This window comes from Danio rerio, chromosome 15, assembly GCF_052040795.2.
Source record: "Danio rerio strain M-AB ecotype USA chromosome 15, GRCz13ab, whole genome shotgun sequence".
NCBI classification, from domain to species: domain Eukaryota; kingdom Metazoa; phylum Chordata; class Actinopteri; order Cypriniformes; family Danionidae; genus Danio; species Danio rerio.
In genome coordinates, this window is record NC_141035.1 from 28,264,507 (window position 1) to 28,278,993 (window position 14,487).

The 14,487-nt window shown below is 35.6% G+C and overlaps 1 protein-coding gene across 2 annotated transcripts; it reads right to left on the bottom strand.

The window, feature by feature from the left end:
* Window positions 1-1,393: 1,393 nt before the first annotated feature.
* tp53i13 (tumor protein p53 inducible protein 13) lies at window positions 1,394-9,451 on the bottom strand. 2 transcript variants are annotated; one of them, XR_015509514.1, is made up of 10 exons: window positions 8,956-9,451; window positions 8,553-8,624; window positions 8,425-8,460; window positions 8,224-8,282; window positions 6,524-6,602; window positions 6,002-6,130; window positions 3,985-4,131; window positions 2,937-3,140; window positions 2,227-2,833; window positions 1,394-2,148 (listed from the first exon to the last, which is right to left on the bottom strand). XR_015509514.1 is itself a non-coding variant. In XM_087284229.1 (9 exons), exons 1-9 carry the CDS (start codon window positions 9,040-9,042, stop codon window positions 2,033-2,035), a joined length of 1,389 nt encoding a protein of 462 aa, XP_087140355.1. In that variant the 5' UTR covers window positions 9,043-9,451; the 3' UTR covers window positions 1,394-2,032. The 2 variants fall into 2 exon arrangements, 1 of the variants encoding a protein (XP_087140355.1); XM_087284229.1 differs by lacking the exon at window positions 3,985-4,131.
* Between the last annotated feature and the right edge of the window lie 5,036 nt (window positions 9,452-14,487).

Genomic DNA, 14,487 nt, shown 5'->3' on the forward strand with positions numbered 1-14,487 from the left:
ATCTCTCTTTTTTTATGCTTTGGTTTCACAACATAGCCGTGAGCCAATGATCCACAGACTGCATTGCATTCTTTATTTTGCTTCCAAACACTTCCATTGCACAACTCGCAACCACTCACGCTTGCAAAAGACGACCCTGGTTATCATTGAGGCAATTATATGGTTAATTATTTTGAGAAGTAAGTAATTGCTTTGTTTTGGGCCTCGTAAAAACAATCTGATCCAATATGCAAAAGGTTCAGAGGTACATATGATAGGTGTGTATACAAAAACGTTTACAAAAAAGTGTTTTCAAATTATTGTGATGAATATCCCTAATTACATAATGTTTTTTTTTTTTTTTTTTTACATAGGTAGAATATTAGGTAACAACATATTGTCATCAAGGGATAGAGAATTGGCAATTTGCTATTTTGAAGCTTGTTTTGCTGTTATAATAGATTGGCCCCTTTGGATGGATAAGCAAGATTTTGCAAGACTTTATCCACATAATAGCCCAGACAATACTTCATTGAGAAACCATTGCAGTCTAGCATCATGTGACTTTAGTATACAAATAAATCTAAAATGAATCAAGTATGCTTTAGATTCCACCAAAATATTACTGAAAATTGCATATGGTCCAAAGACGAAAGGGTCTCACTAAAAAATAAATAAATAAATAAAAAAAAGAGGAAAAAATGAACCCAAAAGGATACATTTTAGTGTATGATCAATTAAAATTGCACTACTATTAAAAGCAGTATTACACTTTTATTGTTTTGATGCTTGAAAACCCTTTTCATCTCATATTATATTTTTTGTACAGAGTATCTCTGATATTTACTTAATAAATATGGGATTTTGACATTAGATGAGCAATCAGAAGTTTCTTAGAAATGTCATTCAGTTAAAAGTGTAAAACTGTGAACGAACGAATGAATTCAGGGTTTTTGATTCTGATTCATGGTTAAAATTTAAAGGAAGACAGTATGTGATTTCAGCCATGTGTACTTCAGGCATACCTAAAAAGGCCCTAGATTTGGAAATCCTGAAGTATAATAAATACATTACTCACATTTACCACAACATTGCCTCAGTAGATCGCTTGGATTTGTCTTTCATTTAACCACCCTATTTAATTCATGTAAACACCCTATAAATTAGGTTAAATACAAAATAAGTGGATTAAGAACAGGATCTGAATTAAAGAGATATTTCACCCAAACATGATTTACTCACTATTGTTTTGCTTCTGCAGAAGAAAAAAAAAGTTATTTGAAAAATGTGGGAAACTGGAAGCAACTGACATACATAGTAAAAAACACCATGGAAATCAGTGGCTACATACATGCAATGGCAACATTCTTCAAAATATCTTCTTTTGTGTTTAACTGAAGAAACTCAAATAAGATAGAAAAAAAAGAGCGTATTTTTTTATTTATTTTGGGGTTGGTGGTGGGGGGGTGAACTATTCCTTTAAAATATTCATTTACTTCATTTTGTTTGCTATGGATCTGGTTGATACACGTTAGAAGAAAAGCATGTGGTAAACTTTAGTGCAACACAGTTACATAATCAAACTGTTGAAAACATGCCAGTGGAACTAAAGAGCTCTCTGCTGCCATCTCCTTGTGTCAAGTCATGTGACACATAAACTACAGTCGGGCTTACCAACAGGTGGAGCTATAGAATAAGAAATACACACCATGATGCTGGATGTGTGTTGGATTTACTCTACATCTTAAAATGTCCCTGCTCTTTGTTCTCCTTCAATAATAATTGTTACATTCAGATACACCACCATACTTAAGAAAAGACTGTTACATCCATTTCTACTTTACTAATATGCTACCAGACAACAACACACCCAATATAGGCAATGTTTTAAAAGGGTTTTGATACTGAATAGCAGAAAGATAGTAGAAATTTGAACCGTTACTATCACTCTATGAGATACCAAAGAGCAAATGTCTTTCGAAGTAATGTCATGTGCGTACAGAGACAAAAGTTCTTCATCATTGATTTATGAACTTCAACAGTCCTGTCAGAGTCAGTCAGAGTTCTCGTCATTGCTGGAGTTGGACAGCAATGGACATTCTGGCCTCCTGCTCAAACTGCTCCGTTTCCTCCTCCGTCCAAATTTCCTCAGCCTGCGCCGGATGATGTCTACAAATGACACTTTTTGATAAGCCTTTCATCAGTGACGGGAATAAATGTGAAAACATGAGGAACTTGTGTACTTACCACCCACACTGTCATAGTCTTGCTGGTTGTCATGCCAGTAGAGGCTGGTGGAGGGCCGACAGTGGCGATAGAGGCGCGTGTGGAGCACAGACAGGGTGAGAAGCACTAAGATAAAGCCCACCGCTCCTGCTGCCCACACGGCCTCATCCGTACGAGGAATGGAAATTCTTTCTCCCCTTATCGACCCCTCTATATGATTAGAGTCCGGGACGCCACACTGTGCAAACTCACGGCATTCAGATTCAGACGTCTGCGCCTTTGTGTCAGTCTTAATGCGATGCTTCCTACTATCTGTTTTCTTGTGCGATTTTCTGTTCGTTTGGTATTTTTGTCTTTCAGTGACTATATTTAACTGCTGTTCAGTTGTTTTTGTGTGGTTGGTAGCAGTTCTTTCAGGCTCCTTGGCTGAACCATGAGATTGTATAGCAGTTTGTATTGTATTATTTTGTGGTAGTGTGTCTGTATGGTTCAGTTTTGCACTGTCTGTGCTGGAAAGTTTGACGTTTTCTTTCAGTTCCGCATCCTCCTGGGATTGCTTGAGGGCCATTCTGGTCTTTCTGGTTCTATGTTCCAGACTGAGAATCCTCATGCAGCAGTGTTTAAGAGACTGGCATTGAAAGAAACAGTATGCATAGAAGGTTAACATTAGTATTTTTATTTACATAATATGACTAAATTGTCCTGATTCATTTATTTTTGTCCATTTTTACCTTTAATCTCTCCACTCTGGACATCTCTTGGCTGGTGTTCACTGGTTTGTGCAGAGCTGGTTTTGTCAAATACATATTGTATTTCACTCCATGGCTTGTACTGAATAGAGTTATATTGGGGAAAATAGAAAGCAGCCAATCGCAAACTCTAAGTGTGATTTGAGACATCTCTAGTGAGCGACCCCAGGAGACCACAGCTAAAGGCTGTCAGAAAGATAAAAGACATGATGTTTGTAAGAAATCAGGCTTTTTCAATGTAGAAGCACATTAGGTGATGCGTTAGGCATTTTGTAATTCAACTTCATTATCACAGGAATAGATTTGAGTAGTGGATATTAAAGGGCACCTATGGTAAAAAATCTACTTTTCAAGCTGTTTGGACAGATCTGTGTGTTGGTATAGTGTATAGACCGTCATACTGGGGTGATATGAACACACCCAGTCCTTTTTTTTCAATTTAACTACAAAAAAAAGGGTCGGCCAATTGGAGCTGTTTTCAAATCGATAGCACCATTACGTAGATGTGCGATCCCCCCGCCCACCGAATTGATTGACAGCTGCGCGCATTAACATGTTCCGGTAGTCGCGTGTATATGTCAACAAAACCAGACAGACATACGCAAAGCAACCGGGAATAAAAGGTCTGTTCTGTTCTGTAGGATCAGCAATCACCATCAAATGTGATTAAGAGTGAGTTTTACATGTTTAAAGTGTTTTAAAACAGAGTTTGTGTGTAATTAATTACAGCGTTTTACTTCAGCTTTACTTCATCAGCACAGCCGCGTGTCAGAACAATTATAAAAGAAGACGCTTCAATCCCGGTTTGTGGAAGTTAAATCAGGTTTATTTTGTACATTAGCATAACAGATATCCACACAGTACTTGAGGTTAGCCTTGACTAAGCTAAGTGCGCTCTGTCTGTCTGCCTGCCTGCCTGCCTGTGTGTGTGTGTGTGTGTGTGTGTGTGCACGCGTTAACTTTGTAACGATATTGTGTGTGACTCATCAATGCAACTTCACAATACTGATTAGTAAAGGTAAGTTCTTACTGTAGTATCTCACAAACGCTACGTGAGACCTTCTTCCTTTAAGTCTGTCTGTTGTCTGACGCAGCTGAGGGAGGAGGCATGTAGTGGGCGAGAAAGTGGGCGGGAAAGAATCGTCTTAAAGGCGCAGTACGACAAAACCACCCCCTGCTGGAAATCAGTATAAAACAGCATCTTGTAAAAGGTATAATGAAAAATCTGATGGGTATTTTGATCTGAAACTTTATATACACATTCTAGAGACGCAAAAGACTTATATTAAATCTGAAAAAAGGGGTAACCTAGGTGCCCTTTAATACACTTTAAAGCCCCGGTCAGATCACAAGATTTTTATTGTCAGATATGAAGGTCACCATGTCAGATTATGCGATTTTGTTTTTCTTGATTAAAATCTTTACTTGTCATGATTAACAAATATGCCAGACTACACATTCCTTCACAATCCGTCATCCTGTGACGTCTATGACGAGTGTTATTTCCCGAAGCAGTCACAAGAGTTGCTATAACAATATTACTTCTCTCAATTAAATAACAAAAAAAAATCTTATTTCAATCTCAGTATACACTGATGCTTGCTGACAACTAGGCTACATTATTTAAAGGCATTCATTATGACATTGATAGGATCAAAATTATGATTGCTTTTTGATATTAGGATATTTTCTTTGAAATCTAATTGTATATTTTCCTGCCAATGTTATTAAACTCTCCCTTGCCAAAACTTGCTGCGAGTGAGACAGACAATTAAATCCTTATTTTCCACAGAGTGGAACAAATTATCAGCGCACAGTTGAGCAGAGAATGGGCACAAACAAAAACATAATTCGTATATTTTTCTTGGAAAATATATTGTTTTGCAACAAATTTCATTTGCTATAATTTGTGTCTTAATTCTAATGTATTTTTTGTTGGTCAGTTAAGTACTAGATAAAAAAGAATAACGAATAACCTTTGAAATGAAGTGCTTCAAAACAAGTCCGCTATAAGCTTCAAATTGTGTTGGTTTGTTTAAATAAAATGTTAATCTAGCCTTAATAAAATTTAAGTGAAATAGTTAATGACAAATTTGAATAAGCAGGAAATGCTTTTACAATGTATTCACGGCACTGAACATGTTCCCAGATTATCACGAAAGAACAAACTCAGTCAGAAGGATGAGAGAACTCAGAACATGATTGTGAGAATGGAGATGTCTGCATATTTGTGCCAGTCTGTCAAATAAAATTTCTCAAAACACCCTAATATTTTAGAAAAACAGTTATAGTTTGCATAACCAATGATTGATCATTTCAACCCGTGTCCCACCCATTAGTAAATATTCAGCCTATTTTTTGATTATATGACCAGCGCATTACCAGCAGCACCTGCTGATATAACCTAGAAATGATGTGTTCCTATTACACAGTCACCCACGTGACGGAACTCGTTGTGAAGCACGAGAAAAAAAATTAAACATGTAGATATTCTGCAAGAGTTTTGCTAGGCATCGCAGTCATGGTACCGTAAAGCGTCGCAGGCATGGTATCGGATATCGTGAACTATGCCACATTTCACGTAAAGAAACGATTGAATCTTGTCACAACGTTTACAAATCCCCACGACACCCTATGTCAAGGAAAACGTGCCGAAATTGTGCCAAAATAATGTGATCTGACCAGGGCTTAAGGTGCATTTTAACTCTATGCATAATAAATGAACATATACTAATGATGAACGAGTGTATAGTTAAAAACAAATAAACATTGTAAAAAAAACAACAACTCAGATAAATAATAGACATATTGAGTGAAATATAGTGATACAATCAGACAAAATATACTCGTAACTATGTGTGTTATAAATAGAGGTCATATATTGCTATTTGCATAAAAATATGTACATTCTGATATAGAAATAAGTTAGCATTTGCGGTAAAATTAAACTTTCCCTAATCCACACGATGACTCCACAATCCTGCAGTGTCGAGCAGTGGTCGGAACACCTGCGTTACGTGTTGTGAATGGTGATGCGTGTGACTCACTCTGTGTTGGCTGAGCCATGGGTGAGGTGTGAGGATGTAATGAGACAGACATGAGTGCGCCAACACTGCCAGACTCCTGCGAGCTTCCGCTGAGACACACGGGTGATACAGAAACACCAGGCCTCCATTCTGTCAAAAAAACACATCACGCTCGGTACTAATGTTCAAAATTAGCTTCATTAAAGGGATAGCTCACACAAAAATTTACGTTTATTTAATCATCCAAAAATCCTTTTATCATTCACCACCAGTTCCAAACCAGTTTATCTTTTGTTGAACACAAGGGAAGATATTCTGAATGTTGGAAAAAAACAGCCATTGACCTCCACAGTGTTTTTCATTCCTAATGTGGATGTCAATAGCTGCTTTTTCCAACGTTCTCCATAATATTTTCCTTCATGTACAACAGAAGAAACAACTTTATTAAAACTTAAATAAAAGTTTAAAACCATGTGAGTGTGAGTAACTGTGAACTATCCCTTTAACAGGTTTACAGATATAAATACTTTGATTGTGGATTACTTTGAGGTTGTTTAGCCAGCGTTGAGGAGGGCAGTAGATGTACTCTCCACTCTCTGCCTCTACAGGCCGATAATCACCACTGGAAAAAAAATTACATAAATTGTTAATACACAACTAAACACATATGCAAACAGATGGATTTTTGGGGGGGAATGACATCTGATTCTGTTAGTAAATCAAACATGAACAGTGCCATCAGTGTAGCAGGGTTTCTGTAGGTTTCACCAAGACAAATTTAAGACTTTTGAAAACCTTTTTAAAAACATTATGAATTAAATCTTACTCACCTTAAGTCGCTAAAGGTTTAACGCTAAAATGCTAAAGGTTTTTTTTCTAGTGGCCAGAGGAAATTATTTTTACTTGCCTCATTAAAATTCAAACATTTCAATTCAAACATCAATTTCACAGCGGAATAAACCACCAACTTATCCAGCATAAATTTTACGCAGAGGATGCCCTTCCAGCTGCAACCTAGTACTGGGAAACACCCACACACTCCTGCATTCACACACATATACTACGGACAATTTAGTTTGTTCAATTCACCTATAGCGCATGTCTTTGAACTGTGAGGGAAACACGGGGAGAACAAGCAAACTCCACACAGAAACGCCAACTGACCAAGCGGGGGCTCGAACTAGAGATCTTGCTGTGAGGCAACAGTGCAATTTTAAAACAAATAACTCATATAAACCTTTTTTGTGAAATATAAAAAATGAACAATTATTAATGACTTTTATAAGCAATGTATTGCAGCAAAATGCACCTCTGCCAGATTATGCCTCCACTCACCTGTCAGAATATGGGTAAGGTTATAATTAGGTGTGGGGTAGGGTAAGGATTAGGAGGTGTTGTGGGGGCAATCAGGTAGCAGATTTACTCATGAGTGCATAATTTTGCTAGCATGCATTTTTCAGCAATTAATTTTCTTTTCGGCTTAGTCCCTTTATTAATCTGTGGTCGCCACAACAGAATGAACCGAAAACTTATCCAGCATATGATGCCCTTCCAGCTGCAACCCATTACTGGGAAACATCCATACACACTCTTTTACACTCATTCAATACGGACAATTTAATTTACTCAATTCCCCTTTATCGCATGTTTTTGGACTTGTGAGCCCGGAGGAAACCCACACCAACATGGGGAGAACATGCAAACTCCACGCAGAAATGCCAACTAACCCAGACGGGGTTCGAACCAAATCTTCTTGCAGTGAGGCAATTGTGCTTCCCTCTGCGCCACTGTGCTGCCCTTTTTCAGCAATATGCTGCTTAATTTAATCCATAATCCATGAACACCATGATCAGAACAGTCAGATTTTCAGAGATCGAAAATAAATAGAATGATCAATGTAATCTGACTTTGAACTCCTATGAGCAAATACTTTTTAAATGTAGCAAAAACATATATTAAAATCATTACAGACCAATTATCAAACAAATTATTCATTACAGCTGGGATTTTTTGTGAATACAAACATGCAGCATGCTTAGTGTAGTCTGATTTTTAAAAAAATTATTCTTATGACCTGTTTGAGAGACTACAATATGTCTTACGGAAATTTTTATGAAAGCACAAGAGTAAAGAGGAATCAGAACTGGAAGCGGATCTAATTATTTACAATTCCCTGCCCTAAATTAAATGAAGAGATAAGGAATCACAGATGAAGGATCTGAGTGGAGTGTGTCTTAACTTACTGGGTGGGTAAGCTCTCATTGTATTTAATAGGTGTGTCCATACAAATGTAATCAGATGCCTGCACAGGACAAAAGTCAAGAGTTACACGACACTTACTAAAACTCAGATACTTTAATTATCTCATTAAATTCTATTTAAATCAAAGCTTCATTATTTAATAGGTCAATAGTGAACAGTGTTGTCAATATTTTTATCTTTACCTCAACAATGTGATTTGTGTCAGTATCAGGAACATTCTGCAATTACGAAAATAAACATCTGTCAGTCACGGATTTATTATCAGTGTGTTTATGTTGGTATTGTTCAATATGAATACAGTATATTTTACCAGCTGGGACTGTGGCCAGAGCTCTTGACAGAGAAGCTCTTCAGGTCCTGGTAGGTCCATGACCAGATTTGTCTGAAAAAAAAAAAAAAAAAAACTATCACAGATCTCTCTCTTGGTTACTTTAATTTATACCAATCCCCGTAGTTTATACAGTTAGAATATAAATAATAGGAATATACATAAATAAGTAAATCATAATTTTATGTAGGCTACTTTCTCAAAACTGGAGAAATGGCAAGCATACAGAACAAGTAGACATATTTTGGCTTTAGAGTATATTAGATGAAGAATGTCATAGCAAGATTGCAGCTGCAACTACTTGTCGAGTACTCCTCAATAATTACAACTTTGATAATGTAATAACGTGTTAAAGAGTGAATGTAACTAAGGAAATACTGTTTACCTTGCCATTGTCGCAGAGTCTGGATGGGCAACAACGTGTCACACAAAGACAAATCAATCCTGACAGGAAAACCACTTGTCGACCCATTATGTTAAATACATTCAGTACGGCAAGGTTTACTGTATCTCTGTCTCTGCCATATAATCACAGCACTCGACAGGACTTTAAAAATACAAATATCCGTGTTTAATCGAGTCTGACAATCCATGCTGATCTTTCCCTGTTGGAAAGTCAGGCTTTTAAACTTACGAAACCGCAAGTTAGTCTCGTTCGCCTTACAACTAATGCCATCGCGATCAGCAGTAAAGCATTACAGATCCGTCAGAGATGTTTTTATATCCTACTTTAAGTGTTGAGTTTCTTTTTTAACTTTTGATGTTTATCTTTTGATGAGTTGGAAGTCTTCATTCGGAAAATCGCAAATACAGCTTCAATGCACGCACACGTCCTCTGTTTATAATAGTTCAGCCAGGGAGCACGTAAACCTCACACAATAGACCTTTTTCACAGCGGAATTGAACACCGGAAGCGCCCTTCGAAGCAGTGTATCAATATTTCCGGGTTCGCTAGGAGTCGCAGAGACATGACAGCCTCGGGACAGCGGATGACTTTCTCACGGTCAACTTTGCCATAATTTGGACAGGAAGATGTTGTTCGGTGAATGTGTAAAACTGCCTTAATAAAACAGCTTTTAAAAGATGATACCGATTTGCAGAATTTGTGCAGAAAACGTGTCTTACCGTTTGCGTTAGCAACATCAGGTTCCAGTAAAGTGCACAGCCAACAGCATAAAATCTGCTCATTCAAGCCATTCGTAAACTAGATTAACCTGGCTATTTAACATCCAGCAGGATGAGTTTAATGTCAGTAGTCCCGTCTGTAAACTGTGCTTACCCCCTCCTTCCTTTTTATTAAGAGTCAGATATAGTGAATGGCGAGGTAAGTAAGCTGTACAGGCGAGTTAGCTATCGGTTAATACATTACAGGTTGTTTAATGCTCGTGAGGTTTTCTCAAGTCTGGAAACACGTTAGCTCTTACTCGTGGATAATATTCATTTTTATTATTTATTTAAAGAACAGCAAATAACATTTTACAATACAAAAATGTACATACCAAGGGGTAATTATAAATAAAATACAAATAATCAAAATGTAATATAACATATGTATAACGAAATACATTGTAGAGTTCACACATTTTAAAGTGGGTCAAGTTTCTTGTTTAGAGAGTTGATACTGGTATTGTACAAGCATATTTCAGTCAACAATACCTTAAAATCTGGTTTCATATTAGTAAATTTACATTTATGAATGTACAATTTTGTTAACAACATAAGCAAATTAAATAAATAAAACTATTTTCCTCTAGATTAGGATAATCAAGTAAAGCCCAAATGTACATTTATCCATAATGAAAGAGGTTTTGAATACAAAAGTTCATTTTGCAACTCACCCCATAAGCTGACTATGTACAATGCCAAAATAAGTGTAAAACTGTCTCCTCATATTCGTTACAAAAATACAATTTACATCAATACCACTTTAAAATTTTTGCAAACAATGTTTTGCTGGATAAAACCTGTGGATGAGTGTATAGGACATTTCTTTAATTCTATTTCTAATATGATATTTCTGTGGTAACAGCCACACTTTTCTTCAATTCACCCTTTAATAAAGACATATAATAAAATTGAATATAAGGTACAGTAATGATTTCTTTTTGGAAAAGAGTATGAATAGCTCTATCATTACTCTTGGTATTTAGTAAAACAAAATTTGCCGACATAAGATTTAGTAATATCAAAAGACGATGCATCAGAAGGATTGTCTTATTAATACCTCTAAATAACATGAATGAATAACATGTCTCTGCAGGAATTGAACCAATAACAGTAAAAACTTGCTGGGTTTCTTAATATTTTGATTTTGTAATAAAGGACTTCATTGTAAGAAAAGTTTACCATCTTTATTATATAACTGACTAAACAAATAATTTTGCTGTCAAACCAATTAAAAAAAGAGATTTGCATTTGTATGAACTGTCTATTATTCCAAAATAACAACAATGTAGGGAGAAATCATGCTTATAGATTAATGACCATGATGAGCACTTGATTGTGGAAGGCAGATAGCTTAACTGGAGTTTTGTCTATATTATAATTACTCATCAAAATAAACCATAGACCACCAGTCTTTAATGAAACATACTAATCTCCGCTTTGAAGTGTATACAGCATAACAATGTACTCCCGCATATAACTTGAAACGGCATTCAACCCCCTTTAATATTGTCATCCATGATTTTCCCTGTCCTTCGTCTTTCGGGAGATCGTGGTCATTAAAGTAAGAGTGTCGTTTTTGAGTTGGAGCAGCTGGGAACGCGGCAATCACAGCGATGAGATGACCCTGCCATTCTTTCTTGCTCCGTCGCATTGAAACCGGATGTTGTGGTACACTGCTTCGCTTACCGGAACCAGGAAGTGTGAAAAAGGCCTATAATGTAAGCAGTGTTCGCAAATCTTAAGGGAATACATAAGTTTGACTACGGCGGCTCACATGGATCACAACTCGTTTTCGACCTTTAGGACTCATTGACGTCATTGACACCAACAAGGAACTATGATTTGTATCCATAAAACTTATGAACAGTTTATGAAAATTCATCAGTTTCTAATACCATTCAAGAAATTTAACATTATTGTAAATGATATCCCAAAAGAATTAATACATCTAACAAAAAATCATATTTTATATATATATAAAAAAAACATAGAACCCTCCTTATTATTAGACGGCATTAGTGTATATGATAGGAAATGCAACAACAAACTTATCCTTCGAATTCTCCAACAAAAAAATCAAATTGCTCCAAGAGGGAAATCATATTGGTCAGCATTAATAGAGGACATTGATTGGAAAAGAACATGGCTTCTCCCATATAAATATGTAATCCCAAACAAAGCAAAGGAAATCTTTTTTTAAAATTCTACACAAAATATACCCGGTCAATGCATTTATCTATACATTTACTGATATTGCAGATACTTGTTCCTTTTGTCAGGAAAATGAGGAAACTTTGACTTGCATGTTTTTTACATGTAAAATCTCACAGAAGTTTTGGTCTGATTTATATAATTATTTGAATAAATCCCAAGCAACAAAACAAATCTTTAAACTGAAAGATATTATTTGTTATTATTCTAATCCCAAGAACAAAAATGAAAAAAAAAAAAAAAAAAATATATATATATATATATATATATATATATATAAAACTTTTTTATATTATATGCAAGATTCTTTATCCACAAACAAACAATTCTTAAATTCCTCTCCCTCGTTTGCCCATTTTTTAATCGAAATTGATTCCATGCTTAAAGCTATACGTCTATCTAACAACAAGAAATTCTGCAAGTTAATAGAAACTTATGAAAATATCATGCTTCCAGTATGTTAGTAATTAATGCTTTCTGTATTTTTTATTTAATTTAATTTTGTACATCCCCTTTCCTTTTTGTTCTCTTTTTTATTTTCTTTCAATTACTCCTTTCTTTTTACTTATTGTTCTTATTACTTTGTAATTGTATATTCTTGTATTCCAGTCTTCTACAGATTACTTCCTGATTTATATTGTAAATTTCTTCTTTTCTAAATAAAAGTTTGTTTGAAAAAAAAAAAAGATTACATTTGGATATTGATCATTCCTGCGATTTTTGCTGCATGGAAAAGGAATTGTCCATATGTTTTGTGATTGTATATACACAAGGATTTTCTGTGTGGATGTGGAAATTTTTTTTATAAGGAAAACAAATATTGTATTCAAGTTAAACAATTTTGCTATTTGCATTTATTATGTCAATACATGTAAAAAAAAAAAAAAAAAAAAAAAACCTTTCTAGTACAATCTTGTACTACAACCTTGAAAAAATTGAATGCCAAATTTTGTTAATTTCCTTAAAGAGACTAAAGACTACTGCACAAGTTTGTAGAACACTGTTAATAAAAAAAAGCAAAGAAGATTTGTAATATTCTTAAGGAGCATAAGATTAAAATGACTGAATGTTGAATGGTGGTGCAGTGGGTTTGCATGTTCTCTCTGTGATCGCGTCGGTTTCCTCCAGGTGCTCCAGTTTCCCCCACAGTCCAGACACGCGGCACAGGTGTATTGGGTAAGCTAAATTGTCAGTATTGTATGTGTGTGAATGAGTGTGTATGGATCTTTTCCAGTGATGGGTTGAGACTGGAAGGCTATGAAATGCAGACACGCACATGGGATCGTTGGGTGTGGAGAAGCAGCTCATTCGGATTTAAAGCTACAGGCTACAAAAACAGCTACAGTATCATCAGACACGAAAATGGGCTGATTCTGGAGGCTATAATACATGATCTGATGGGTATTTTGGGCTAAAATTTTACAGACACATTCTGGAGACACCAAAGTCTTATCTTACATCTTGTATAGAGGTAAAATATGTGCCCTTTAAAATACATAATTCCATAATTTTCTATTATGTTATATTAGCATCAGAAACATTTGTAAAATATTCATCATGTACTGTTCCCCCATATCACACAGGTTGTTATTGATAGTGTGCAACTATTGAAGGGTGCAGCATGAAATCCTTGTGAATTTTTTTGGTGTTTATGGTTAGAAATAAATATGTAGGGCCATTTTTGACGAATCATGATACAACAGAAATGATCTAATTTATATCAATGAGATGAATACTGATATTTCTAAAGATTATATTATTTTAGGCGTATCTCCTACATAACTGATTAAAATCTGTCATTGATATTATAAATGGACCTGAAATACAACAATAGTATATTGATTTGTAAGGTGTTTTTGTGTTAAAGAAATTTCCATTTGAAATGAGATCAACAACACAGCTGGAACACAAACAGCTTACATGCAGCTGCTAATTATAATGCGTTAAATAAAAAATCCGACATAATGTTGTACTAAATTTACTTTTATTACAGCGGATCCTCTGACCAGTGTTCCTCCATCAACACAACAGTAATTACAGAACAGAAAAAAATAGTTCATTTATCCCTAGACTTTTGTTTTCTCTGATTCATGAATACTTTAATACAATTTCAAGCCATTTAATCTGTATTTTTAAACTTTTGTATAATCTTTTTAGACATTCAATAACATGATACACGATCTATACATTTTGATACAGGTTACATATGAGTTATAGTGGTGATGCTGAGCCAGACAACAATGTGTGCCTGCGAAACGTCAAACCAACCTACCGTTTCTCAAAACAATTCAGTATGTGGTAGGTTAGCATGGCACTTCAAGCACAGCAAATGAATACTGATGTTCTTTACAAGAAATGTAGCCCTTCCCCGTAGACCAGCCCCTTTCTATCGCTCCCTGTTTCATTTCTTTGTAGTGTTGGCGATAGGAGTGTTCAGGTCTATCACAACTGAAATAACCATCACTCTTTCATAGCCTGTCAACAGGAGAGGAGACAATGCAGTAGTGACCGGGCTTGGCAGCTGTGGGATGGCACAGTG